The sequence below is a fragment of the Colobus angolensis genome, unplaced genomic scaffold, assembly GCF_000951035.1.
Source record: "Colobus angolensis palliatus isolate OR3802 unplaced genomic scaffold, Cang.pa_1.0 Scaffold17, whole genome shotgun sequence".
Lineage (NCBI taxonomy): Eukaryota > Metazoa > Chordata > Mammalia > Primates > Cercopithecidae > Colobus > Colobus angolensis.
Window position 1 is genome coordinate 15,087,470 of NW_012114821.1, and position 25,729 is coordinate 15,113,198.

Here is a 25,729-nt window from a genome sequence, read left to right on the forward strand (position 1 = left end):
TGGCGTAAACCCGGGAGGCAGAGCTTGCAGTGAGCTGAGATCTGGCCACTGCACTCCAGCCTGGGCGACAGAGCGAGACTCCGTCTCAAAGAACAAAAATAAAAAAGCTACTTGACCAAGGTACCACACAGACAGTAAATGATAGACTTGAGATTTGAACCTAGGCCTGTCCTACTTTAGGATGTGGAGTATAGGGGAGGGAAAAACATTCCTGGCTGACATCTGCAAATTAAATGGACAAAAGACAAATTAACAGGAGAAAAGGCTTATTTAGTATGGGCATAAGGGGCCTCACAGAAAAGAAATGAAAAACCCCAAAGAAGCAGCTAGGCCTAGGAGCTTATATACCATTTTAGCAAAGGGCAGAAAATTGTGGAGAAGTGACAAGACAGAGAAAAAGAGGTTTCTAGGAATTATAGGACAGTAAATGATAGGGAAGATAAATATAAGGGGGAAACAAATAGATGATAGGGATTATTTTAACAAGGTTTATTTATGCAGATTCATCTTAGTGCTGACATTTCATCTCTTGTGACAATGGTTTTTCTCCTCTTCCTAGAAAGGAGGTGGGGGAAGCACTTTTACAAAGGGAGATTTATGCCTTACTTTTAGGCAGAAAATTTTCTTCCTTTCCTTTCCTTCCATTCTCCTCTCCCTTCTTCCTTCCTTCCTTCTCTTTCTTTCTTTTCTTTGCTTTCTTCCTCTTTTCTTTGTTCAAGGTCTCACTCTGTCACCCAGGCTGGAGTGTAGTGGCACAATTACCACTCGCTGCAACATCGACTTCCCAGGCTCCAGCAATCCTCCTGCCTCAGCCTCACAAGTAGCTGGGACCACAGGCTCATACCACAGTGCCTGGCTAATTTTTGTATTTTTGGTAGAGACCAGTGATATGGTCTGGATCTGTGTCCCTACCCAAATCTCATCTTGAATTGTAATCCGAACTGTAATCCCCACGTATTGAGGGAGGGACCTCATAGGAAGTGATTGAATCATGGGGGCGGTTCCCCCATTCTGTTCTCATCATAGTGACTGAGGTCTCACAAAATCTGATGGTTTTGTGGGGAGTTTTTCCTTCCTTCACTCTGCACTTCTCTCATACTTCTTGCTGTTACCATGTGAGGAAGGATGTGTTTGCTTCCCCTTCCACCATGATTATAAGTTTCCTGAGGCCTCCTCAGCCATGCTGAACTGAGTCAATTAAACCTCTTTTTAAAATAAATTACCAAGCCTTAGGTATGTCTTTTAGCAGTGTGAGAACGGACTAATACAATGGGGTTTTACCATGTTGCCCAGGTTGGTCTCAAACTCCTGGGCTCAAGCCATCTGCCCACCTCAGCCTCCCAAAGTGCTGGGATTACAGGTATGAACCACTGCACCCAGCCACCTTGCTGTTTCTTAATTGCTTTAAGCTCAAAATAATAGTTATGCTGAAGTGGTTTGTTTTGGGGTGGCATATTGTAATTTAAATTTCCTTATTTATGAGCTGTATGAACAAGGGTAAGTGTTTGTATCTACACAGTTAGGATGATAATAGTACTTATCTCATGGACTGTTAGGAAGAGTGAATGGAGTAATGTATTGTATCTAAAGTGCTTAATACAGTAACATACAGTCAGTAAACTAGCTCTAATCATGATTATTACTGGAATAGTAATACTACAGTAGTAAATCGGTGATTAGTTTATATTAGTCATCTCCCCACAGAAGTGCTGGCGGTTGAAATCCTGATGAAGTGGCCTTTTCTGGTCTAGTTGTGAAAACTAGACCAGATTTCATTCTTGTATTATTTCATTCTTGTTTGAACTGAAAGGATTCACCTAGCTCTTAGAATTATCTTGCAGGCCAGGCATGGTGGCTTATACCTGTAAATCCTAGCACTTGGGGAGGCCAAGGTGGGAGGATCACATGAGCCTAGGAGTTGGAGACCAGCCTGGGCAACATGGCAAGACCCAATCTCTACAAAAAATTAAAAATTAGCCAGGCATGATGGCATGTGCCTGTAGTCCCAGCTACTTCGGAGGCTGAGTTGGGAGGATTACTTGAGCCCAGTAGGTTGAGGCTGCAGTGAGCCATGTTCATGCCACTGCACTCCACGCAGGTCTACAATAGCAAGTCCTCGTCTCAACAACAACAACAAAACAACTATCTTGCCTTCTGCAACAATGTCATGGATACCGGAAGTTTCTTAGGAATATTGGGAAAGAGTGTCTCTTCTTCACGGATGAATCACTTTTCTTTCTGTGTTCTTTTCTTTTATCCAGTCTCTTTCTCACCTACTTACACTAGCCCCCACCATACTGTGTGCCCAAAAGTCTTCCAGCACTTGCGTGTAGTAAAGATGTTAAAACAGAGCTGCATCCTGCTCTCTAAAACCTCTTGAAGTGAGTGGGCCATTTTCTGCCTTACCAGTCCCTACACACTCATTCCTGTGGCAGTGCTCCACCATCGCAGCTTTCTTTCCCTCCTCTTCCCTATGCCTCTGAACTGACATTCCCCTCAGATGGCTGAATGTACTCTGCAATGTGTTCCTCCCTTCTGCTGTTGCCCTTGCTATTTCCTCCACCAGAATCATGGTTCCTTGCTGTCTCACTTTCTGTGCCTTTGAAAATCTGCTGGGTAAACCCTTAATTTTGTACACAGGTGTGTGTGTCGGGGACGTGTGTGTGATCTTTCTAGTATTGACATTGATAACTTTATAATACAGTATGTTAAAAAAATAAAACATGTGAGACCTGTGTTTTTATTCTGTTTGATATTACAGACATTTCTCTGTATTATAAGTAGTCATGGATATATCGCGGTAACAGTAGCTGACATTTTGGGGCACATGCCACATGTCAGGCACTGTTTTAAGCACCTTACATTTAATTTTCTATCATTTTTATTTTCATAGGATTATTATTATTATTATTACCCCAAGATATGTCTTACTAAACTGTTATATTTCTAAGCTAGGCAATTTTATATATATATATATACACACACACACACGCACGCGTGCGCATGCGCGCACATATATATGTGAGACATACATATGCCAGTATATACACACATACATACATATGCATATATATATATATATATAGAAAGAAACTACGTGGTTATTCAGCTGTGGAATTAGCAAAACATACAGGATCCATGACCTAGCCTATACTTATCTAGTCTTCCGCCTCACTCACATCACATTTCATGTTTCATCTACCTAATAAGCATAATTCTTCCCTTGCAGAACTAGTGAGGGTGAAATATGAGACTTAGAAAGCATAAGCATTTGGGTCACAGAAGGTTCTCAGCTCCTGCCAACACCTTCTTCCCGTGGCCTGTCTCTGCCTTAGCCCTTTGCCAAGTCCATCTTATTCTTCAATGAGTCTGTCATCACTGATAGACTGAGAGCTTCTTGTAATTCTTTCTAACCTCCACATGAAATTTCAATTGAGGATAATGGCTGTATCTAGGGAGGGAAGGAAAGAGATTGGAATTGGGTAGAGGGACAGAAGTAGGGGAATAGGGGATCATTCTTTAATATTTTATTTATTAAGCTGGGTGGTACATACATGGATATTCGATTACTCTAACAAATTATATTTTTCACTTGAAATATTTGATAGACTCAAGAAAACAGCCTATATACCTGTTTTTACTGCTGAGGTGCTTCCCTTGGGAGCAGGTAAAATGAACGGACAGCTGAATTCTTTTTTCATAGGTCTCCAAAATCAGAAAAGGATATCAGATGAGGTAGGAGTCTTGGTGGTAAGGTGGGACCTCTTTGGCCTTAGACATAAGGTATCAGGAGTAGCTCCAGCACATGAGGGAGACACGTGTGTCCTCTCGGTTGAGCTGGTGTGGCCTTTCTTTTGTGTTTTTCTGAGCCGCTTCTCTGAGTGAACTTGGACAGTAACCAGAGCTGCATTTTTGAATATCTCAGCCTGAGATGCTGACAACCACTGCAGGCACCATGAATTTTTAATGTGGTGATTAGAAGGCTGGCTAGGGCCTCATTTCATTTCACTGGACTGCTGTGACACTTGTTTCCTTCATGGTATTTAGACTTCCTGGGTTATTTCCCAGTCCAGACTCATGTTCTGTTTCATGAGTGTCCATTGCACCCATGCACTTGCTGAGGTGTGTTTGAAAGCAAAATTTAAAAATTTGGTCTCAATTATTGAACATCCTAGGCTGTTTCAGAAGGGGATGCTTCTTAAATTCCTGAAAAGGAATTCAATAAATCCGGGTCAACAAATATTAAGCAAGCCACAGCTTTGAAAGTCCAGCTCACTGAAAGATCTACAGCAGTGTCCATTGGGTAGGGATGCAGAAGTGAACCATAGGTAATCCCTGCCTCTTGGAGTCTGGTGGTAGGAAAAGATGTGTGTGTGTGTACATATATACACACACATATATACGAATATATACGTGCATACATATATATGTGTATATATACACATACACACACATATGTATATGATAGGATGTGGTAGAAAATCCTGCAGTAGAGGTACAGAGAATTGTGGGCAAGGAAGGATTGTTTCCAACTAAAGGAAGACTTTATGAAGAAAAATAATTAATTGTAAAGCCTTTAACGATATGACTTTGATAAATATCTATTCACTTATTCATTCTGTAAATACTATGTAGGGAAATTCATGCTTCTCTGTGCAGCACAACAGAGGAGGGAGATGGAGAGTTGAGTACAGGCATCTGAAATGCTTCCAAAAGAACGTGGTATGCATCACTTCCACTCACATGGCCTTGGGTGGTGCACGCCATATTTCCTGCCTTACTTCAAGAGTGTGGGGAAATGCAGTACTCCTTTCTGTAACCCTGCAAGGATTGAGAACTTGGATATCCATGGCAAGTGGTAATGTCTGCCACAAGAGTCACAAGATCTGATGCACAATATAACAGTGTTACATTGGATGCTGTGTCAATACCAGACTACTGGGAAGCAAAAGCAGCAACAGAGAGACCATTTCAGAAGCAGAGTGTATTTGCCATTGCCACAGATAGGGGACTGTGAGAAAAAGAGGGTTTGGGAAGAAGATCAAGAGTTTGGTTTTAGACACGTTAAGATTCAACATATTAACAGAGAGTGGGTTTGTCTGGGCTGGGGATATCAATTTGGGAGTTATCAGCTGATAGAAAGTATTTAAAGCCGTAAGACTGAGATCCCAAGAGAGTAAGGAAAAATAGAGAAGAAAGGGCCAAGACTGAGGGGCCTCAACATGATGAGGTTAGAGAGATGAAGAACCAGCGAAGACAATGGAGAGGACCAGTCATGAGGCAAGAGGACACTCAAGAAAGTGTAATATCCTGGAAGCCAGACGAAGAACATGTTTCAAGGCAGTGGGAGGTTATTGTTTATGCAGTATTTGCTCTATTAAGAAACTGTTATATACTTTATGTCAGCTCATCAGTAGCACAATTCTGTAAGGTAGTTATTGGTCTCATTTTATGGATTGGAAAACAAAAGCTCAGGGAGGAGAAAATTTCACCAGTTAATGTTTCTCATATGCACCTAATTCATCTGATCCAATTCTGAACATTTTGCAGCAAGAGATGGACTGTGAAAAGCATTTTACAAATACTGTTCCTCAGACCTGGAACTTAGACAAAATTAAAGGAAATGAAGATTAGTTGCAGGGAAGGAAACCTGTTAGGACACATGAATTTTTCTTTTGCCATCCAAGATTGTTTTTCCAAGGAGAATTTTCTCCTTTTTCAGATAATCGTAGTTTTCTTTCTTCCTTTTCCTTTTCCTTTTTCCTTTCCTTTCCTTTTTCTTTTCCTTTCCCCTTTCCTTTCCTTTTTCCTTTTTCCTTTCCTTTTTTTTTTGAGATAGAGTCTCATTCTGTCACCAGGCTGGAGTGCAGTGGTGCAATCACAGCTCACTGCAGCCTCAACTTCCCAGTCTCCAGCAGTCCTCCTGCCTCAGCCTCCCAAGTAGCTGAGACCATAGACGCATGCCACAACACCCAGCTAATTGTTAATTTTTTGTAGAGATGGGGTCTCGCCATATTGTCCAGGCTGGTCTTGAACTCCTGGGCTCAAGCAACCGAAAGTTCTAGGATTACTGGCGAGAGCCACCATACCCAGTCAATCACAGTTTCTTAATTGCTTGAAAATGGGATGTAATTTGACCCCTCAACATATGAGGAATTAGTGGATTAACTGGACTATAAATGAGCTAAATTCTGTAAACGAAGAAAGGTAAGGCGAGGCGCAGGGGCTCACACCTGTAATCTCAGCACTTTTGGAGGCCGAGGTGGTCAGATCACAAAGTCAGGAGTTTGAGACTAGCCTCACCAACTTGGTGAAAAATACAGAAAATTAGCTGGGCGTGGTGGTTCGCATCTTTAATCCCAGTTACTCAGAAGGCTGACGCAGGAGAATCACTTGAACCTGGGAGGTGGAGGTTGCAGTGAGCTGAGATCATGCCACTGCACTCCGGCCTGGGAGACAGAGTAAGACTCCGTCTCAAAAAAAAAAAAAAAAGTAAAAGGGAAAATCTTCCTTAGTAGAGTGAGTTAGAATATTTAGCGTATTCCTAACCTAACCTTTGGGACGTGTGCAATAAATAATTGGTACAGTTTATGCTTCCATTTTGAGAATTTGTAGTGATCAGTATTCAAAATAACTTTTCATTGTGGCAAATAATAGCTCAGACTCCTTTCTTCTTCTTTTTTGTTTTTAGATCATGTACAAAATGAAGAAAACTATGCACAAGTTCTTGATAAGTTTGGGAGTAATTTTTTAAGTCGAGACAACCCCGACCTTGGCACTGCGTTTGTCAAGTTTTCTACTCTTACAAAGGAACTGTCCACACTGCTGAAAAATCTGGTAAGACATTACATATGTGAGTAAAAAGAAGTACAGCCTTTCCAAAATATTATGTCATATGGAGAACATTTCTATAATCCTTCCCCCTCAATCCTTGGTCCTAGGGGTGAGAAAGAAAAAACAAAAAGCTTTTTAGACCTAAGTGACTTCTACACTTCAACTAAAAAGCTTTTTAGTCACCTAGGATTTGCTTAAAGAAAATCCCATTGTGAAATTCCTGGAATTTGTACCTTTGGCCCAGCTGATAGAGTAGGTTTATTGAAGCTGAGAGAGAAACTGCTTAACCTGAGTTCTCTTCCACATCTCTACCATTGATTTTTTTTTTAAAGATTACCTTTAGCAACTTTTGCTTTTTGATTGGCTAAAAGAATAATGATGATTTCTGTGTTGAACATACATTGGAAATACACATTGAAAGTATATCTCACTTGTGTGAAGGTGATCATGCATTTTGGTTTCTGATTTATGAATAATGAACCTCCCTCAACTCCCCACATCCTTTTAACGCCCGACCAAGAAAAGGGTTTTGAGATTTAGGGAGTCTCTGGTTTCCGAGGTAAATGACAGGAAGAATCCCTGAAGATCTGAGACACTAGAGGTGCTGGCCCCAGGAGGCAGACCCAGGGATGGGTTTGGTGGAGGAAACTGTTTGCCAGGCAGTCATGTATAGGCATATCCATGTTGTGCTGCAACCCCCTCCCCAGCCCTCACACCATATGCACACTTAGAAAGGTTCTGGGTAACACCACCTGGACTGATGTTGGTTTTAGGGGGTGAAATTATTTCTCTAAGGGCCACCCAGTGAAATAATTTAATCCTCGTAAGTCCCCAGAGAAAGGAGTACAATGAGGTTGAAAGGTGCCAAAGGAAAACTATTTATATCATGCTTTTCCAAGTTAGCCCTGCCCTGGAGAAGAGGAGCTGTTCCCTCTTCCTCTCCCAGTCTCTTGGTGTTGTACTTTTGTCTCCTTTAAGGATCCAGAACTCAGGCCCAAGATGTCCTCAGCCTGTGTCAGTTATTCATGTAACAAATAGGCTTCTATGGCCTCAGGTGATAATTTGTCATAAATCCATTAGATACAAAGGGTTAGTTTACAGATGAGGGTAACCTATTTGAAAAATGAATACTACCTTTCTACACTCCATTAACCTATTTGGCCAATTGCGATTTTCTTTTTCTCTGTCACAATAAATGAACAGATGTGTGTGTGTGTGTGTCTGTCTTCCTGACAGTTTTTCTAATTGGCATTGTATGCCATTGAATTAATATTACACAGCAAATAAGCAAATCTGAAAGAAAATAAATGTTGAACATAGAAATATTTATTATTTTCAAAAACTTGGGAAAGAATAATTTTGAACTTAGGCTCTAATGTTTCTATGCTTTTGGATTTAACAAATCCATGATATTTTTGTAAATTTTAGATTATATAAGCCTCATTTATTCAGAAGAGCACCCTCGGTTTTCCTTCCCTCTGAGCATTGCCTGCACTTTCACTGGAGGCCTTGCTTAAAGTGTGGTGTGGTAGAAAGAGAGGAAGCAAAACAAGACGATTCACTTTGGTAATAGCTGGTAAAGGACTTGGCTTGGGCAGGAAGCTGTGTTTTCTCTGAGATGGGTGTTTTCGCATTGATATCTTGCTTTAGTTTCCAAGAGACCAAATGTATTTGGCTTAAGTCAGGAGTCATCACCTCCAAGGTTCCTGGACCAATCCATCTCTACACTTTGCTACACTGCAGGTTCCTTTCAACTGTGTGTATATGTGCCATACACACAGCTCAGTGGCCATTCAGGCCAGCATTCATCATCTGCATTTGCTCACCTAATACATTTGCCCATCTCCATACAAAACCAGCTGAGATTTATCGAATGCTTTTGATGAACCTGGCAGTTTGGTGGGTGCGTTATGTAGATTATTTCATTGAAAACATTACAATAATCCTGTGGTTACTGTACCTTTAATCCAGATGAGGAAACTGAGGCAAATTGAGATTGTAACTTGTTCATTTACACTGTTAGTATGTGCTACAGACTTGAAGCCAAACATTGTGTCTCTGAACCCATTGTCTTTGCTCTTCTACGATATCCTGCCCCTGTCACCTCATGCTCCGGTTGTGCTGTTACCCTAAGCAGAAGTACTGATCAAACTACTCCCATATACATACCTCAAGCTACAGCCCTTTTTCCACACCCACTACCCTTTAAGGAGTAGAAGTCTAAGGAAAATCTAAAGGAAATTGCTGGAAAACCTAATTCATATAGTAAAGAAAAACAAATTTTGCCTTTGAAAGTGGTGGTGACATTCTTGGTGAGGGAGCCAGGTAGAAGAATCAGTTTCTACTGTAGTTTGGTTACTAAGAAAACATTATTCTAATTGAATAAAAAGGCAGTGCCAAGGGTTTACACAACTTGATAACAGCCAGCAACTTTCTGCTTCTCTTTTTATGTTTTTCCAGGAAAGGGAAGAGCAAACTAGGCAGATTGATAGGGCCACACCTTAGAGTAGAGGGCTCAGGGGTCAGGGTTCTGGATCTTCGTGCAGCACCTGCAGCCCCCAGCTGAGCAGCACTCAACACCCTCCTGGGGCTCAGGAGTACCCCCCGTGGGAACCCGTACTTCTCAGAAGATTCCCAAAAATCCTATTCTCTTAGGCTAGTGAAGGCCAGAAACATTAAGCAAACTGATACAGTTGAAATGCAGAAATTAAAAGTAAAAGAAGGTACTTTGGTACTTTTTAGACTTTGTAAATTGTATTCTCAGTTCAACCAGCAAGTACCTAAGTCTATTATGTTCGAAAGTCTATACTAAATACTAAAAAATGTCATTTTCTAATTAAGTATTGCTTATAAAGAGTATTTTAATAGTTTATACTAAATCATTACTTATTTTTATAGAGAAAAAGGAAAGGATAGATATGCGGGCCAGGTCTCATACTAGCTTTCAGCTTTGACTAACCCTAGAAGAGAAAAACATTTGTTATTTGTCAGATGTAAGAAATCACTATTGCAAGTGTAGTGTGTTTAGCAGTTTCCGGGGCGGTGGTCTTAGAAAATATCAGTGCACTCAATGATGGTAACTATCTCAACCATCATTAAGATGCTTGGGGTTTTTTTCCTTTTTCGAAACTGTCTGTGATTATAGAAAGTATGATCAAGTGAGATGTTATGTGAAAACTCCCAAGGGCTACCTACAAAGATGTTGGCATTAACAGTGCATAGGCCTGAGGCTGTTTTAAATTAACCAAACGTCTGAGGACTGCGAAAAGGATTGCAGTTATTGCTGATTACTCTGTGAGCTCATACCAGTTGATACACCAAGTCAGTTTTAAAGTAACTTGCTTTTCTTACTCCCCCCTCCTCCAAATCATAGAAAATTGTTCCTATAAAAAGTTCTTCTACCTCGTAACATAGGATTCGAGAGACTATGAAGCATAGGTGGTTGGAGGATCATGGGTTTTGGTCTCAATCACACCTGAAATCCTAGTTCACGCCTCACTAGCTTTATAGCCTTTGGCAATTCACTTAAGTTTTCTAGTGCCAGTTTCCCTGTCTCTAAAAATAAATAATAAGAGTGACTGTTTCTTGATAGTGGCAGGATTTCATGGAGATCAGAGAAGCAAGTCACTAAGCACAATACCTGACACAGAATTTGTTTCATAAATACAAACCTTAATTGTTATTTACATCTTCTCATTTTATTTTTAAGATAACTCAATGTAAAGACAGCTATCAGTCATATCCCATTTTAGAGATAGATGCACCAAATCTTCAAAAAATATATACCTGCAAATGACGCAATTAGGAATTGAGCTCAAGCCCTGTGGCTACAGATCATGCCTTGTTTCAGTGTTGCTGCCCCATGAATTACATTGCCTTGATGGATTATGTGTATGATAAAGGCCCACCTGACAAGGTGACCAGGGCCTAACCTGGTGATCATTAAACTAATGTGTGTGTTTAGCGTGCAGGGTACTTTCTTGGCTCTTTTTGTCCTTTGATTTCTCTCATTTGTGAGTTATAGCATATTGGAAAGAGTGAGAGTGTTAGATGGTAGTTCTCAAACTTCTTGGTTTTAGGACCTCAATCTTAAAAATGACTAAGGACACCATGTGGTTTCTATTTATGTGGACTAGTTCTATCCATATTTACTGTCTTACAAATTAAAACTGAGACATTTTTCATGTGTATTATGTATTTTAAAATAATAAACCCACTTTAATGAAAAAATAACTATTTTCTCAAAGCAAAAAACATTAGAAGGGTGGCATTGTTTAACATTTTTGTAAATCCCTTTAAAGCCAACTTAATAGATGGTAGCTATATTTTCATGTCTACTTCTGTATTCATTTTGTTGCAATTTATTGTTTTGGTTGAGGTAGATGGAAAATAAGGCCTCACACAGGTCTGTATTGGGAAAAGAGAAGAGTATTTTAAGAGCCGTTTCAGGTAACTTTTGATACTACATAAAAACTTGACAAGTGGTCCTTCCTTAAATGTTATTAACGGTGTGAATCTGAAACCATATAAATGAATATTATTTGGAAGCTGTCAGGTCATGTTGGCAAATTCAAGTTTTCCAAAATTTTAACTTCTTCTGAAAGTACTGTTTTTATCATTAGCAATAAATGCTATCAGTTGTTTACCTCGAGGTGATAAGCTCACTTCATTCATTTTCAAGAAAATGTTTGTCAAATACCAGAGTCTGAATAACCATAGTTTGCTAGTCTTTCTTTCAAAACAAAAAAAGGTGTTCCACTAAAAAACAAAACCAGTTAGTTCAACTTGCAACTCAAAAAATTACATTGAGTGCTTTCCCTCAAAACAACGATCATATTTCGGTATGCCTAAAAAGGGCTTTATTCATACTTCCTATTTCATCAAACAGAACATTAAAAAGATGAATTTGAGGGTCAAGATGTGATGAAAATCGTTTTACTTTTTCATTATGGGCATTCTTGGATGAAAATAGCCCTTTTTTTACTGTAAGAGCAAGACCATGAAGAATACAGTAACTTCAGTTCGTGGCAGTGCCTTGATTAATGCTTAAGGCAGCAGCTGTTTTACTCGTTGCTTTTGCACTGTCAGTGCAAATGCCAACACAGTGAAAGATTCAGATAACCTCTTAGTATTATTATGAAAATAGTTTGGACCTTGGGAACCTCTAGGGGCCTAGGCGCTATACTTTGAGAACCACTGGTGTCAGAATTTGAAGGCTTTGCTATGATTCCAGCCCTACTGTTAAGCAGGTTAATGCAGCCTAACTTATGAAAATAAATTTCCTCACTAGTACAATAGGGAAAGTACTTTTCTGCATACCTTATTGGTTGTGTAGGGATCAACTCATACCATTCATGTGAAAAATATTGTAACCTACAAAGTCCTTTGTACACACTGGATTATTATAATATTCATAGACTACGTTAATATTAGTATTACTATGGTATCAATAGCCACTCTAGGGTACTTTGTATTATAAAAAGAACACATGCCTACTGGGGAATTGCAGTTTCTCTTTCATGTTCCCCATAATCAAAGATAACTATAATTGACATTTGGAATTTCTAGCCCCTTTGTCTACCTCCTTCTTTAGGGGGATGACAAATAGATGAAACGACATGTTCTAAGCAATTTTGAATTTGCTAGATTTCATATAGTGCTGGCACTAGAGCTAGGTTTCATATAGTACTGGCACTAGAGCAGACACACTTTCCCAAGTTGGGTCAAGTCATAGATTCAGAAGTTCAAAAGAATGTGACTTATCTAAGAGCCCCATGTAATGAATTCCTCATCATTGGCAGATCAGCCTTCATCCCCATTACAGCCTCACCCCCTTCTTGTTGTGAGAGCCAACGCAGTGACATCTGCGGAATGGCAATCCAGCTACTGGGGCAGGAAGATAATCGAGGATGACCCGAGTACATGCAAGATCTTTTGTCTTTTACATCTTATGTTCTTTATACCCCTGTAAGCTTTTATTGCCTTAAAGTGAAAAAAAAGTTCCCTAAAAGAGTGGCTTTAAATAAGATAACCTTCCCATAATGTGTATTTTTATGACTAAAGTCACAGACATCCAAAATTACAAAGATGGAGAGCAGATCAGATCAGTAGTTACTAGTGGTTAGGAAAGGGAGCAGCAGTGTAACCTGAGGGAGTTCCTTTGTATTGATGGAACAGTTTGATAACTTGATGGTGGTGATGGTTGTAGTTATCTTTACATGTGACAAAATGCTGTAGATACACAAAGACATACCAAAACAATGAATGCATGCAAAAAACGGGGGGAATTCTAGTAAGGTCTGTGGCCTAGTTGTCTTGCACCAGTGTCTATTTTTTTCTTTTTGATAATGTACTGTTTAACGTATATAAGATGTTACTATTGGGGGAAGCTGGTTGATGGGTCCAAAGAACCTCTCTACTAGTTTTATAGTTTTTTGGTGAGTCTGTAATTTTTTCAAAATAAGTTTAGCTGGGCACGGTGGCTCAAGCCTGTAATCCCAGCACTTTGGGAGGCCGAGATGGGCGGATCACGAGGTCAGGAGATCGAGACCATCCTGGCTAACACGGTGAAACCCCGTCTCTACTAAAAAATACAAAAACTAGCCGGGCGAGGTGGCGGCGCCTGTAGTCCCAGCTACTCGGGAGGCTGAGGCAGGAGAATGGCGTAAACCCGGGAGGCGGAGCTTGCAGTGAGCTGAGATCCGGCCATTGCACTCCAGCCCCGGCGACAGAGCAAGACTCTGTCTCAAAAAAATAAAAAATAAAAAAAATAAGTTTAATAAAAGTATAAACTGTCAAATTATTATCAAGGAGGGAAAGTGTTTAGTATACATTGTTATGTAAACATTTCAGCATGAAACAAATGTGCAGAACACAAATCAAACTCATTTCTCTGATATTCTTTGAGCCAACTGATCTTCAGTCCTCAGTCCCATTTCCTTCGCACTTCAATAGGTTTTCTGATTTCTTCCTCTAATTAAAGTCCTATATGTGGTCACCATTCCACAAAAGTAGGAATGATTAGCTATTTCCTCCCAGAAGTGAGTCTAGTCGTCATGACTGAATATATCTAGGGAATGCTGCCTCTTAGTGGTGAGAAGCCAGAGAAATGTGGACAAGATCTGTTCTATTACTGTTGTTTTTACTATATTTGTGGCATAGTTATAAGTACATGGGTTTTGATTTTTAATAAGGCCTGTATAAAAATAATTACTCAGCATCTTACTTGTGTGGCCTTGTTGAGTTCTTTGAGTCTTGGTTCCTTCATTTTTGTAAAAAGGGTTTAATAATCCCTCCTTGTGTTCATTTATGATTCATTCTGTTATTTATTAGGATTCTACATAAGCCCTGTGGGTAGGCAGTAGGGATACAGCAGTGAAAAGAACACGGACAAGAGCCATATCCTCTTGGAGTTTCCATTCTGGTGGCATTTTTAGAAATAATTTATGTAAAATACCTATCAAAGCATTCAGTTCATAGCATGTACTGGATAGTGACATTTAAAAAAAAAATTTTTTTTAATATTTATTTAGTTGACTTGCAATGTCCTTCCTTTCATTAAAGATGCCTTCCTAATCAAAGCCAACTCCAGACATAACAAACGATTTGTTGTTCCTGGAATATATACCATTTCACGCTTCCATGCCTTTATACATTCCATTCCTTCCACTTTGAGTGCCCCTTTAGTAGTTAATGTATTAATGATAAAGGCTTTCTTTGCAATGCAGCTTTCTCGTTTAAAAAAAGAAAAAGGAAGCAGGATGTTCTCGAGTTTTAGCTGTTTCTAAGTGGTTTTGTTGTACGTTTGATTAAGTGTATAGTACTGAAAAATTATGTTCAACCTTTTTTTTCTTTTTTTTTTTTAACCATGAAAAGGAAAGCAATAAAATCATTGCTTGCTAAGCAATGCTGGGTCTGCTCTACTTCCAGCATCAGGCATCATTCCTGTGATCCTAGCAAAGAAGTTAAGGAGACAACAGAGAATGGCATCCGTTTAATACTGAAACCACAAAATGGGTCGGGAAAGGAGTAACTGGTGGATTGAAAGAGATTCTCAATGGACAGAGGAAAACCATTTAAATACCATACCCTTTGAAAGTCCCAAGGCAGCAGTGGTTTTAGAAAATGTATATAAATTATTTTTTAAATAGTGGGAGTTAACCCGGAAGTATTCTAGTTCAGGCAGAACTCGCCATGCATCTGATTTCTTCTCTCCTGAAGCCTTTGGACAATTCTATAGCTTGCATAAGAGCTTGAGTCTCATTAAACAGTTGGAGGGCAGTTATTGCTTCAGAGCTGTTGAAGCAAAGCAAAGATTTCTCCATCTGCATAGCATTTCCTGTTTGCAATCTCTGTAGGGTATTGTGGTTTGTGTTAAAGATTTTTTTTTAATTTTTCTTCTCTTCTTTCTTCACAAATAAGAATATCTGATAATGTACAGGTTGGATCTAGATTTGTAGCCAGCAGATTATTTCTCAAGTTCTTCTTTGAAATGTTAAAAAGTATGGAGAGCATGATTGTGGCTAATGGTAAAATTGGTAGCTTGTGGGTGCCCTGAACTATATAGTGCATTTTTTTAAACCTTATCTTTTAAAAAAAATGATCATTAATCATTTTTTTTGAAAGATATTTTAAAAAGTTTTCAGCGTTTGATCTACCAGGTTATCCCCTTATGTCCTGACATGCCTCACTGCGTCACTACCAATTAATACTGTGGGACATTTTGTGAAATGTGATTTATCCATGTGGGTTGATGGGTGGGTAAGAGGGAAAGGTTTTTTTTTTTAACTCCTTCTATTAAAAAACCATACGCATTTATTATAAAAATTTCAGACATGGAAAATTTTAAAAATTGTAATTCCAGCTTCTGTTAATATTTAAGAGTATAGTATTTGAAACAGTTTTATGGATTTGTATACAGAGATACTGCTAATCTGCATAGATAGCTGCAGGTATAGATATGTATCTCATTTAGATCCAAAATCCTTGGGGTTAGATTGGTTTCAGAATTCAGAGTTTTACAGATTTCAGAAGGATGACAGGGTGTACATGCCTTATATTATGCAGGACACCCCCTAGTGACTTCTTGGGAAGATGTTTATAATTAAACATAGTTTTGTGTCTGCAGTAAAACTTGAATATTCACATGAAGTGGGATATATAAAGACTGTTAGTTGCCCCACTTCGAGTCTAGTCAGAGGTTACCAACCAAATGGAGTCAGAACAGGTTTTGCTGTTAAATAAGTTTAAGCTAAAAAAAAAAAAAAAGCCGAAGCCGTGTATTTCATATATATATATATATATATGCAAAATTTTTAACTGGCTTCATACTATTTCATTGTATATCTGGACCATAACTGATTATTTGAGTTTTCTATTTGTCAATACAGGTATACCTTGTCTTAATTACATCCAATAAACAGGTATCCTGGTGTATATGTACCTCAGCCTGAATTTGAATATGGTTTTTCTTTTGGCTTTTTTTTTTTCTTTTAAGGTTTTACATTCAATGTTTCAAGTAGGATTTCAAATAATACATTTTAAATAGGATTGCATTTTCAGCTTGTGGCTTTTGTATGTTCATAGCACTCGTCTAAAGGGTGTATGCATGCGATATGTGTATGTGGTTGTCTAGTATTATTTCGCTTGAGACAGACTCACAAAACAGCATTTGGTGTAGAAGTTTGGTTCTATGTGAGAGGAAGGAAGAAGAAAAGAGTGGGGAAGGGAGAAGAAAAAACATCGCTTATTGGAGCGAAGTTTCATTGACCATAAGAAAGGATTGAACTTTAAAAATGATTGGTACTGGAATGCTTTATGGTGTCTCTAACATTTGCTAATCAGTATCTCTTTGATAAAAGAGCTGGTCTCACCCTCACAACCTTAAGGCAGGTGAAGTTTTCATTATTTTTATTCTTATGGTTAACTTTCGCTATAGGAATAATTCTGATAACAAGAGCTTGTCTTTATACTGTGGTGTCTGTATGCCAGGCACTGGCACTTTGAGTACTCTACATGTTTTATTGGTTAAGATAGGCTAGGATATACTGCAGTAATAAATGAACCCCCAAATCTCCATGGCTTAACATGGTTTATTTTCTTCTCATGTGGCATGTCTGCTGAAGGGGTCTGTTCTACTTAGCAACAGCAACTCAGAGACTTAGACGCATGGAAGCTCCCCTTCTCCACAGGGGAAGAGAGAGACTAGAGAAGCGTAAACATCCTTTTCACAGGTTTCCTAGATGTTGTAGTTCATTGGTTTGAACTGTGTTCTTGGCCCCACCTACCTAGCTGCAGGAGACCCGGAAATGGGAGGGAGCAAATAGAGTATTTAGTGAGCATTATCCTCTCTGCCTCATCTGTACATAGCCTCATTTACTCCTCACAGCAGCCCTACTAGGTAGTAACCATAGTTACCCTTATTTAAGAGCTCACAAAACTGAGTCACAGAGCGTTAAGTAGATCTCAGATTCAGCATTCGAACCCAGGTGGTCCGCTCTAGGGCATCGTTCCCCAACCGTTTTGGCACCAGGAACCGGTTTTGTGGATGACAGTTTTTCCACAGATGAGGGGTAGCCGGGAGGATGGTTTCGGGATGATTTGAGCACATTACATTTATCACTAGATTCTCATAAGTAGCATGCAACCTAGGTCCCTCGCATATACAGTTCACAGTAGGGTTCCCTCTCCTGTGAGAATCTAATGCTGCCCTTGATCTAACAGGAGGTGGAGCTTAGCTTCGCTCACTAGCCCACCACTCACTCCTGCTATGTGGCCCTGTTCCTAACAGGCCACAGACCTGTACCGGTCTGTGACCTGGGGATTGGGGACCCGTGCTCTAGAGTATGCTGTACCTCCTCTCAAAAGATATGGACATCCTGTTTTGGACATAATGTAATATTTACTCTTAAATTAAGTTAAAAGTTACATTGATTTAAAAAACAGCATTAAAACATTGACAATGATGTTACAAAGATAAGGCAAACACTGATTGGAGAGAATTAACAGCCTTCTGTCTGCATGATCTTTGTCCCAGAAGCCTCCAGAGCTCTTTCTTTAGGCCCAGATCTGGAAGTACATTGCATACAGCAAATGCAGGTCTTTTTCTCTTTTCCTTTCTTAACAGATAATTCTGTCAAACTCTGCCCCACACTCACTTCTTCCACTTCTTTTCACTCCACATTCCCTTCCACTCTTCCTTGATTTCCCATTTTCCATCCCAGGCCTAACCTTTTATCTGGATCTCCCACTCTTCCTAGCAGATTCAGATTAAATGTTCTGTCTTGAGCTGGCTTTGGATTCCTCTGCACAATGTTGCTTCTGAGTCTCTCCTCACCTCCACATACCATGGCCCTCAGACAGGGCCACCACTCCACATGCAGACTGTAGGGAGGTACTACAGCCCAGCCTGGCGCTTTTTCAGGGCTGATGCCAGCCAGCACCGGGAAACACGTGTTAGTGAGGGGAGACTGACCGAACTTCAGGCTTCCCTTGTACAAGCCAGGTGGGTGCTTTGAGCCATGTACACCCTGCGCAGCCATACACAGTGGCCATACTGTGTCCAGTGTATCTGGTGTCTTCTTGCCTGGGAGCAAGAGTATAAAGAAACTTGTCCAATGCAGTGCTTTCTAATTTATTTGAGCACAGACTTTTTTGTTGTATAAAGACTTTGTTGTTGTATTGACTTTTCATGGAACCACTTCAGAAAATGCTGATGTAGATGTTTTGCTGGACCAGGTGATCCATTTCATTTGTTGTGTGTGTGTGTGTGTGTGTGTGTGTGCGCGCGCGCGCGTTTGTGTTTGTTTTTTTCTCCCCCCAAGACAGAATCTGGCTCTGTCGCCCAGGCTGGAGTGCGGTGGTGCGCTCTCAGCTCACTGCAAGCTCCGCCTCCCGGGTTCACACCATTCTCCTGCCTCAGCCTCCCAAGTAGCTAGGACTACAGGTGCCCGCCACCACGCCCGGCTAATTTTTTGTATTTTTAGTAGAGACAGAGTTTCACTGTGTTAGCCAGGATGGTCTCGATCTCCTGACTTTGTGATCCGCCTGCCTCAGCCTCCCAAAGTGCTGGGATAACAGGCGTGAGCCACCGCACCCAGCCGTGTATGTGTTTTTTTTTTAATTCAAATCCATTTCTGCACTCCAAGAATTTATTTCTAATTTATATTTTAGTATGTAATTTCTCATTGTTTTTAAGCTGGTTGCTGCTTTGCCTTTTCTTTTCATTTTAGATTATACCATTTGGTAACCTTAGGGTTAAACATGAAGAAATGGCCCACTGATGCAGTCTTGAATTCGTATCTGACTACATCTTTCAGTAAAAACAAGTGGATCTTTTCATTGACATATTGCCCCGGATATGTGAAGCAACTGAAAATTCAGAAGATTGGCAGAAATAGCTTGACTTTGAAATCGGATGTAATTGAATTCATATCTCTGCTCCACCACTTCCCAAGCTAGGTCACCTGAGGCAGATTTATTCATTCACTAATTCGTCTAGAAAGCAAGAGTATCTGGGAAGGCTGTGCAGAGGAGGCACCCTTTATCTGGGCCATAAATTATTAAGAGATATTCATGAAACGCTATTCTCTTAAGCTAGCAGAGTCTGTTTTCATAAATAGACACATTAAATAATATTAAGCAATGGTTGATACACTTGATAAAGAGTGAGGTGAAAGTCTATACTTTAGTACTAAGAAAGAAACTTTCTATAAAGTGTGTCCTTATCTCTGTCAGCAGTTACCAAGTGCCCACTCTGTTCCAGAATCTGTGCTAAGACTGTCGTTTTCTATGTGAGAGATTGCTTATACATACTATTTTAATAGTTTACCCTAAAGCATTACTTAATTTTACAAGGAAAGATGGACAAAGGCATAGGACCAGATTTATAAAACATTGTGCTTTTGGTTTCCCACAAGTGGGGTGTCCTGGCAGCAGTTGGCATCACAAATGTAATATCTAAGAAGATTCCTTTTCTGCAAGGGAAGCTTTGAAATATATGAAACAACTGCCTATCACAGTTACCATTTAGGTGGATTCTTTGACTTCTGAAAAATTTAATGAGGATTAAGTGAAATAAGTCTTAAAACATGAAGATGTAGACCAAGCAGGCAGGGCAGGGCTTTCCAAGCAAAGGGAGCCGAGATGGCTCTGACCAGTTAAATGTCGGTTAAATGGAGACAATAATGTCTACTATGAGATATTACTATGTCACCCCAGTACGTGGTAAGCCCTGTGTGCTTGCGTATGTTTGTTGAATTTTTTAAATTGTGTTAAGGTGCGTCCTGAGTAAAAGATACTGCAAAACATTTATCATAATCTGTGATAAAGATGTTGAGTGAAAGCAAGGAAAATGTGATTCGATGTTACAGTGTGATTTTATTCTAGGGAAAAAGAACAAATTATAGATGCCAAGCATGGAAATGAAATTAAAGGTCTGAAAGTTGATCATGAACTAACTGATTATCATTTTAAGTACGATAAAGAAATCCTTAGGATGGGGATATCTTTTTTAAACCAAGGCCTAGCTATATAGCACACCGCCTCCTTTTACTTTCTCCTTTGTCTTGGTCTTATAAGTCCTAGCTACTTCCCCTTTCCATATAATTATCGCCAAATGAAATCAGATGCTGCAGATAATGCACAGGGAAATGGTACTTTCATTTTCACTTGATGTGGGAGATGATGTTAAATGTAACCCACCATTTAGTAAATTGAATTACATTAAATATAATTGCATTATTTTAAGTTAAGGAATTTTCATATTCCCTGGTACTCTTAGACCTACCCATTTTTCTTTCTAGCATTTCCAGTAAAATGTACTTTATGCCTAAATTCGGTCTTGTCAGTCCCGAATGCCTTTAGCACATGGTGTAATTTAGTTTACATTTTTCCTTGGGCCTTTCCCAGATCTTCCAGAGCAGTATGTCTGTTCTTCATTGTAATTATGCCTTAGACCATAGGCAAGTGTTTTCTGCTCTCTGGCTGTAAGTCTTTCCTTCACTAAAGGAACTTTGGTTTTTCTTGCGCTTGGACAACCTTTAGTCTAAGGCAGTGGTTCTCACACTTGATCTTGCATCCATTTCACCTTGAGAGCTTGTTAAAACTTAGGTTGCTGGGCCCCACTCTTGGAGTTTCTGATTAATTAGGTCTAGGATTTCATAACCAACCATTTTCCTGATGATGTTGACACTACTGATTTGAGGACCACACTTTTGAGAACCACTAGGAAGGATTGTCATTCTGGACAGAGATCCAGAATTTCCTAGTATTACAGAGAAGCTGCAACTGTTTTTCCCTCCAGATTCACTTTTATAATATTAATTTTTACTTTTATACATGCCATCTGATTTACATCTTTTATCAATAAATAAAGAACAAGTTGAATGAGAAATAGGCTGCTGGTTAATTATATCACCCTCTTGTGATTTGTGTCATGTTTCTTTTTAATAACTTTCTGCGTACAAAAATAATACCACTTCATTGTTGAAAACTCAGAAAATATAGGGAGAAAAAGACTAAAATAAAAATCGACAGTAATCTTACCTGTTATGGAGTGTGTGTGTGTGTGTGTACTCTCTGTCTTTCTAAACTTTTTGCTATTTTAACATCTTTTTTCTCATATTTTTAAAGTCATATAATTTTTTTAAACATTGGGTTCATACTGCAGTGCTATTTTATACTGTGGTTTTCCACTGATACATTTTGAAAATGTTTTCCTGTTTTGTAAAATACTGCAGCCTAAAAACCTTTGCTTAGTTGGAAGCATACAACCTCCTAGATCAAGGCTTGTTTGGGCAGGGTTTGGAGCCAGGATCCTCTCCCCCATTACCCCTGGCAGGCTCCAAAGAGGAGTCTACAGAACCCAGAGGCACTTCCCACCAAGAGGCACATTCTAAAAATTGTATAGAATGCCCATCTTACGTTTGCACTGTAATTTGTTTACCCAACTTCCTATTTTGAATATTTCTATTGTTTCCACTTACCGCTGTCCAAAATGTAATAGTTTGAAATCTCTACACATCTCATGAGTATATATTATTTAGTTACTGATTGTCATTACTCCATTAATTCAGTTTGTAATGCTTTTGTTTCTCCTCCTTCCCTGTCATTTAAGAATCAAGAAGTGGGGGGAAACTGCGAGTAGCCCAAAGCCCTGGTAGCTCATAGTTGGTGCCTTGCTCTGATCAAATTAAGATGCTCACTTCATTGAAATATTTCAGACTTTTTCGAAAGGTTATGTTTATACTGTGCCTGAAGTTTTATAGTGAACATTGTGGACTATACAAAAAAGTTGAGAATTGTTATAAGAATTTTGAATGGACTTTTCTAACTCTCTGACTTTACCACAAACTGTTTGTTTTTGTTACTTTGTTGGGTGGGGGACCAGGGCTGCCTTGTCTCTGAGGCAGTTTGAGCATCTCCCTATAGTTCTCACCCATTCGAGGTGGAATTTTTTCTCCTTTATTCAATTGTATCTCAGTAGCTCATTTTAAGCTGTAAGAGTGTTGTAACTGGAAGGTACCTTAGAGATCTTTTTAGGGACCCCACGCTTTATTGATGCCAGAAACAAAAAGTGACCTGCCTAACCATTCACAGCTGGTTGGAGACAGGTTCAAGTCTAGAACAGGTCTCCTGACCTTCATTCTTTCTTCTCTTCTTGTCAGGGAGAGCCTAACAGCTGCAGCGTGGGAGGGGTACCCTTGGTTTGTCACTCCCGGCTATATCCTGGGAGCAGTTCTAACTCTTCTATCCCTCTCCTGAATCTTGCCCCTTCCCCCATTCTGCATCCCCCATTCTGGTGCTGAGCACTCCAGGAAGACCAAAACTGGTTCAGGTTCTATAACACTTGGTGCTTCAGAGCAGCTCTCCTGATTTGGAGAGGAATTCATTCATCCATTTACTTAATCAGTAAGCATTTTTATTTAGTGTATATAGCAAGTCAACACTTTGCTACTCTAGGAGTTTGATGTAGCTCAGTGGTAGGCAAGGCAGTCATAGCCTGTGCCTCCAAGAAGCTTTGCTCTAGACAGTAAAGGAACACACGGGGAATTTTAAAGTGCAATACCCTGTGAAAGAGAACCTATTCTGCCAGTGGTCCAGAGTAACAAGAGATTAGGAAGAAGGGACTTATTTATTATTTAGAATGGTCAAGGCCTCACTGAGGAAGTGACATGAAGACAGAGGAAGAGTGTTGCAGACAGAGTAAAGCACATGCAAAGGGGGAGAGAGCTCTGTGGGTTGAGAAACCAAAAGGAGTTGAAGTGCAGTGAGAATGGGTAGAGGGACTCAAAACAGGTTGGCAGGGCCAGACCTAAATTGGGAGCTTGGATATGAGTGTAGTTCAGTGGGAAGTCAATGATGGGTTTTAAGCAAGAGAGTGATATAATCTGGTAATCACTTTAAAAGATCACTGTAACAGCAGAGCACAGAGGAAATGAGAATGGTCTCTGGAGTCAGTAAAAACCTTAATTAATAACCTGACCGTCTGCTTTACTTTCTGTTTGACCTTGGGCGGGTTACTTAACCTCTCTAAGCCTGTTTCCTCATTAATCTAGTGAGACTAAGACCCATTTTACAGGGGTGTTGTGAGCAATATCTTTAGATAATATATTTTAAATACAGTACCCTCTGTCATTTAAATAAAATTCACGCTGCTCTGCCTAGATTAGAACACAGTATACTGGGCTGCATTATCTTACAGTTTATGGAGACTGCCTTGCAGATAAGGCAGGGAAGCAGGAACTGTGAGATGGAGAGAATGTGGTGCAATAGAAAGCATATTTTGAAGCTTCCCATCCCAGCCTTAAAAGTACCTGAAATGCTATCTCATTATCATTTTTTCACCACTACTGCTGAGTTTTTCAAGTGTAAAGAATCTTATGATTCAACATGACAAAACCCTGTCTCTACTAAAAATACAAAAATCAGCCGGGCGTGGTGGCAGGTGCCTGTAGTCCAGCTACTCAGGAGGCTGAGACAGGAGAATCACTTGAACCCAGGAGGCAGAGGTTGCAGTGAGCATGGCTGCACTCCAGGCTGGGTGGCAGAATAAGACTCTGTCTCATACATACATACATACATACATAGTAAGACTCTGTCTCATACATACATACATACATACATAAATTTATGAAAATAAACCTGGTTACATTTAATTAAGGGGTATTACGTGGTTGTTGTGCCGAACCCCTAGTCTCAATAGGGAAGGCACCAGGTTCAAGAGGCCAAAGAAAAGTCCCAGAGCCAGCAAATGAGACATGGGATGTATCAGGGGCTTACATACAGGGGAGAGAGTCCAGTGGCAGCAGGCTGGACAAGAAAACTTCAGCCACTAGTAAACAGCATGTAGCTTATATAGGATTTTCACTTAACACTCCCCTTAATGACTTTCACCTGGCAACCTTCATGGAACCCAAAACTCAAGGCGTCAATCTTCTGTGTGACCTGTGTTCCACAGGACGGGCTGGGGTCTCGGACATTCCTCATAGACAAGGAACGAATTTCTGTGATTGCTACTCCCGGGATTCCCTAGCTCAGAACACACATTCAGGTACATCTGCCACAGGATCATTCTAAAGGTGTGCTTAAGTTACTGCTATCAGGGCACTTGCCCTACAGTAGTGTCAGGCATTTTGCCTGTGTTTGCATCCACTGTGTCTCAGGTAACTGTGTGTGTTTGGCCAAGTTATTTAGTAATACCTTGTAGGGTTACCAGTAGCAGCTAATGAGACTTTGTGTGTGAAACGAGCCACCTCTGTGTCCTGGAATAAAGTGGAGCTTCATTGGTGTCAGTTCTTTTCTTTTTTCTTTTAAGACAGGGTCTCGTTCTGTTGCCCAGGCTGGAGTGCAATGGCACAATCTCAGCTCACTGCAGCTTCAACCTCCTGGGCTCAGGCAATCCTCCCACCTCAGCCTTCTGAGCAGCTGGGGTTATAGGCATGCACTACCAAGCCCAGCTAATGTTTATATTTTTTTGTAGAGATGAAGGTTTCACCATGTTGCCTAGGTGGATCTCGAACTCCTGAACTCAGCCAATCCACCTGCCTCAGCCTCCCAAAGTGCTGGAATTACAGATGAGCCACTGTACCTGGCCCGTTGGTGTCAGTTCTGTCTCAATCCACTGACGCTGGCATGGGCTAGTTCAGGAAGGTGCTGGGACACCAGCAAGGTTAAGCGGTTTTCCCAGTTCACGCAGGCCAGGAGTGATGAGTGGCCACATGCCTCTGGGATTCTTTCCTCTGTATCACAGTACCTTGGAAAGCAGCCTAATGATGAGGCATCAGTTTTATTTTTATTTAGTTTTATTTTTTGACCTGCCACTTCAGGAGGCACCAGTTTTAAATAGCTTCAAGTATTATAACTCTCTGGGACCTGAAGGAGTTAATATACTAGACAGAATACCCAGTTTATACCAGGGAATCGCAGACTTAACTGCTGGGAGCTGGCTCATTATTTTAATTGGATTTTCCAATGTATTGAGCAAGTCAGCAGATTTGCATTAGCCTTACTTTCAGAGAAACTGTTTCAATTCTGGAGAGAGAACCAATGGGCAGTGGAGAGGGAATGTCAAGATTAATGCAAGATGACAAAGCAAGCAAATTATGTCCTCGTTAATTAATACAGTCTTGTGTGCATGTAGGTGTCCTGGAAGTACCATTTGTAGAACTGTGCTCTGCTCTGCTGTCAGAGGCAAGAAAAAACAAAGCCCTGCTGACTCATTGTCTTTCTGCTGGTTGGCTGCTCCAGCAGGACAGGGTGGCTTATTGGAGTGAGGCCTTAAGGGCACTCCACTTACAGGCCCATAGAGGGGCTTGGAGCTGAGTTGGGCAGTATTCAGGCAAGCTAGAAATGGGAGTAGTGTGACCTACAACTGCTTTTTTTTTTTTTTTTTTGA

At 40.1% G+C, this 25,729-nt stretch overlaps 1 protein-coding gene across 3 annotated transcripts in view; it reads left to right on the top strand.

Moving 5' to 3' along the window:
- ASAP1 (ArfGAP with SH3 domain, ankyrin repeat and PH domain 1) overlaps nucleotides 1–25,729 on the top strand; it is a 358,455-nt gene that overhangs the window by 178,418 nt on the left and 154,308 nt on the right. For all 3 annotated transcript variants that reach the window (XM_011938170.1, XM_011938171.1, XM_011938172.1), the window contains one exon: nucleotides 6,692–6,837. In XM_011938170.1, coding sequence (XP_011793560.1) covers nucleotides 6,692–6,837 — 146 coding nt within the window. The remainder of the gene's footprint in view (nucleotides 1–6,691; nucleotides 6,838–25,729) is intronic.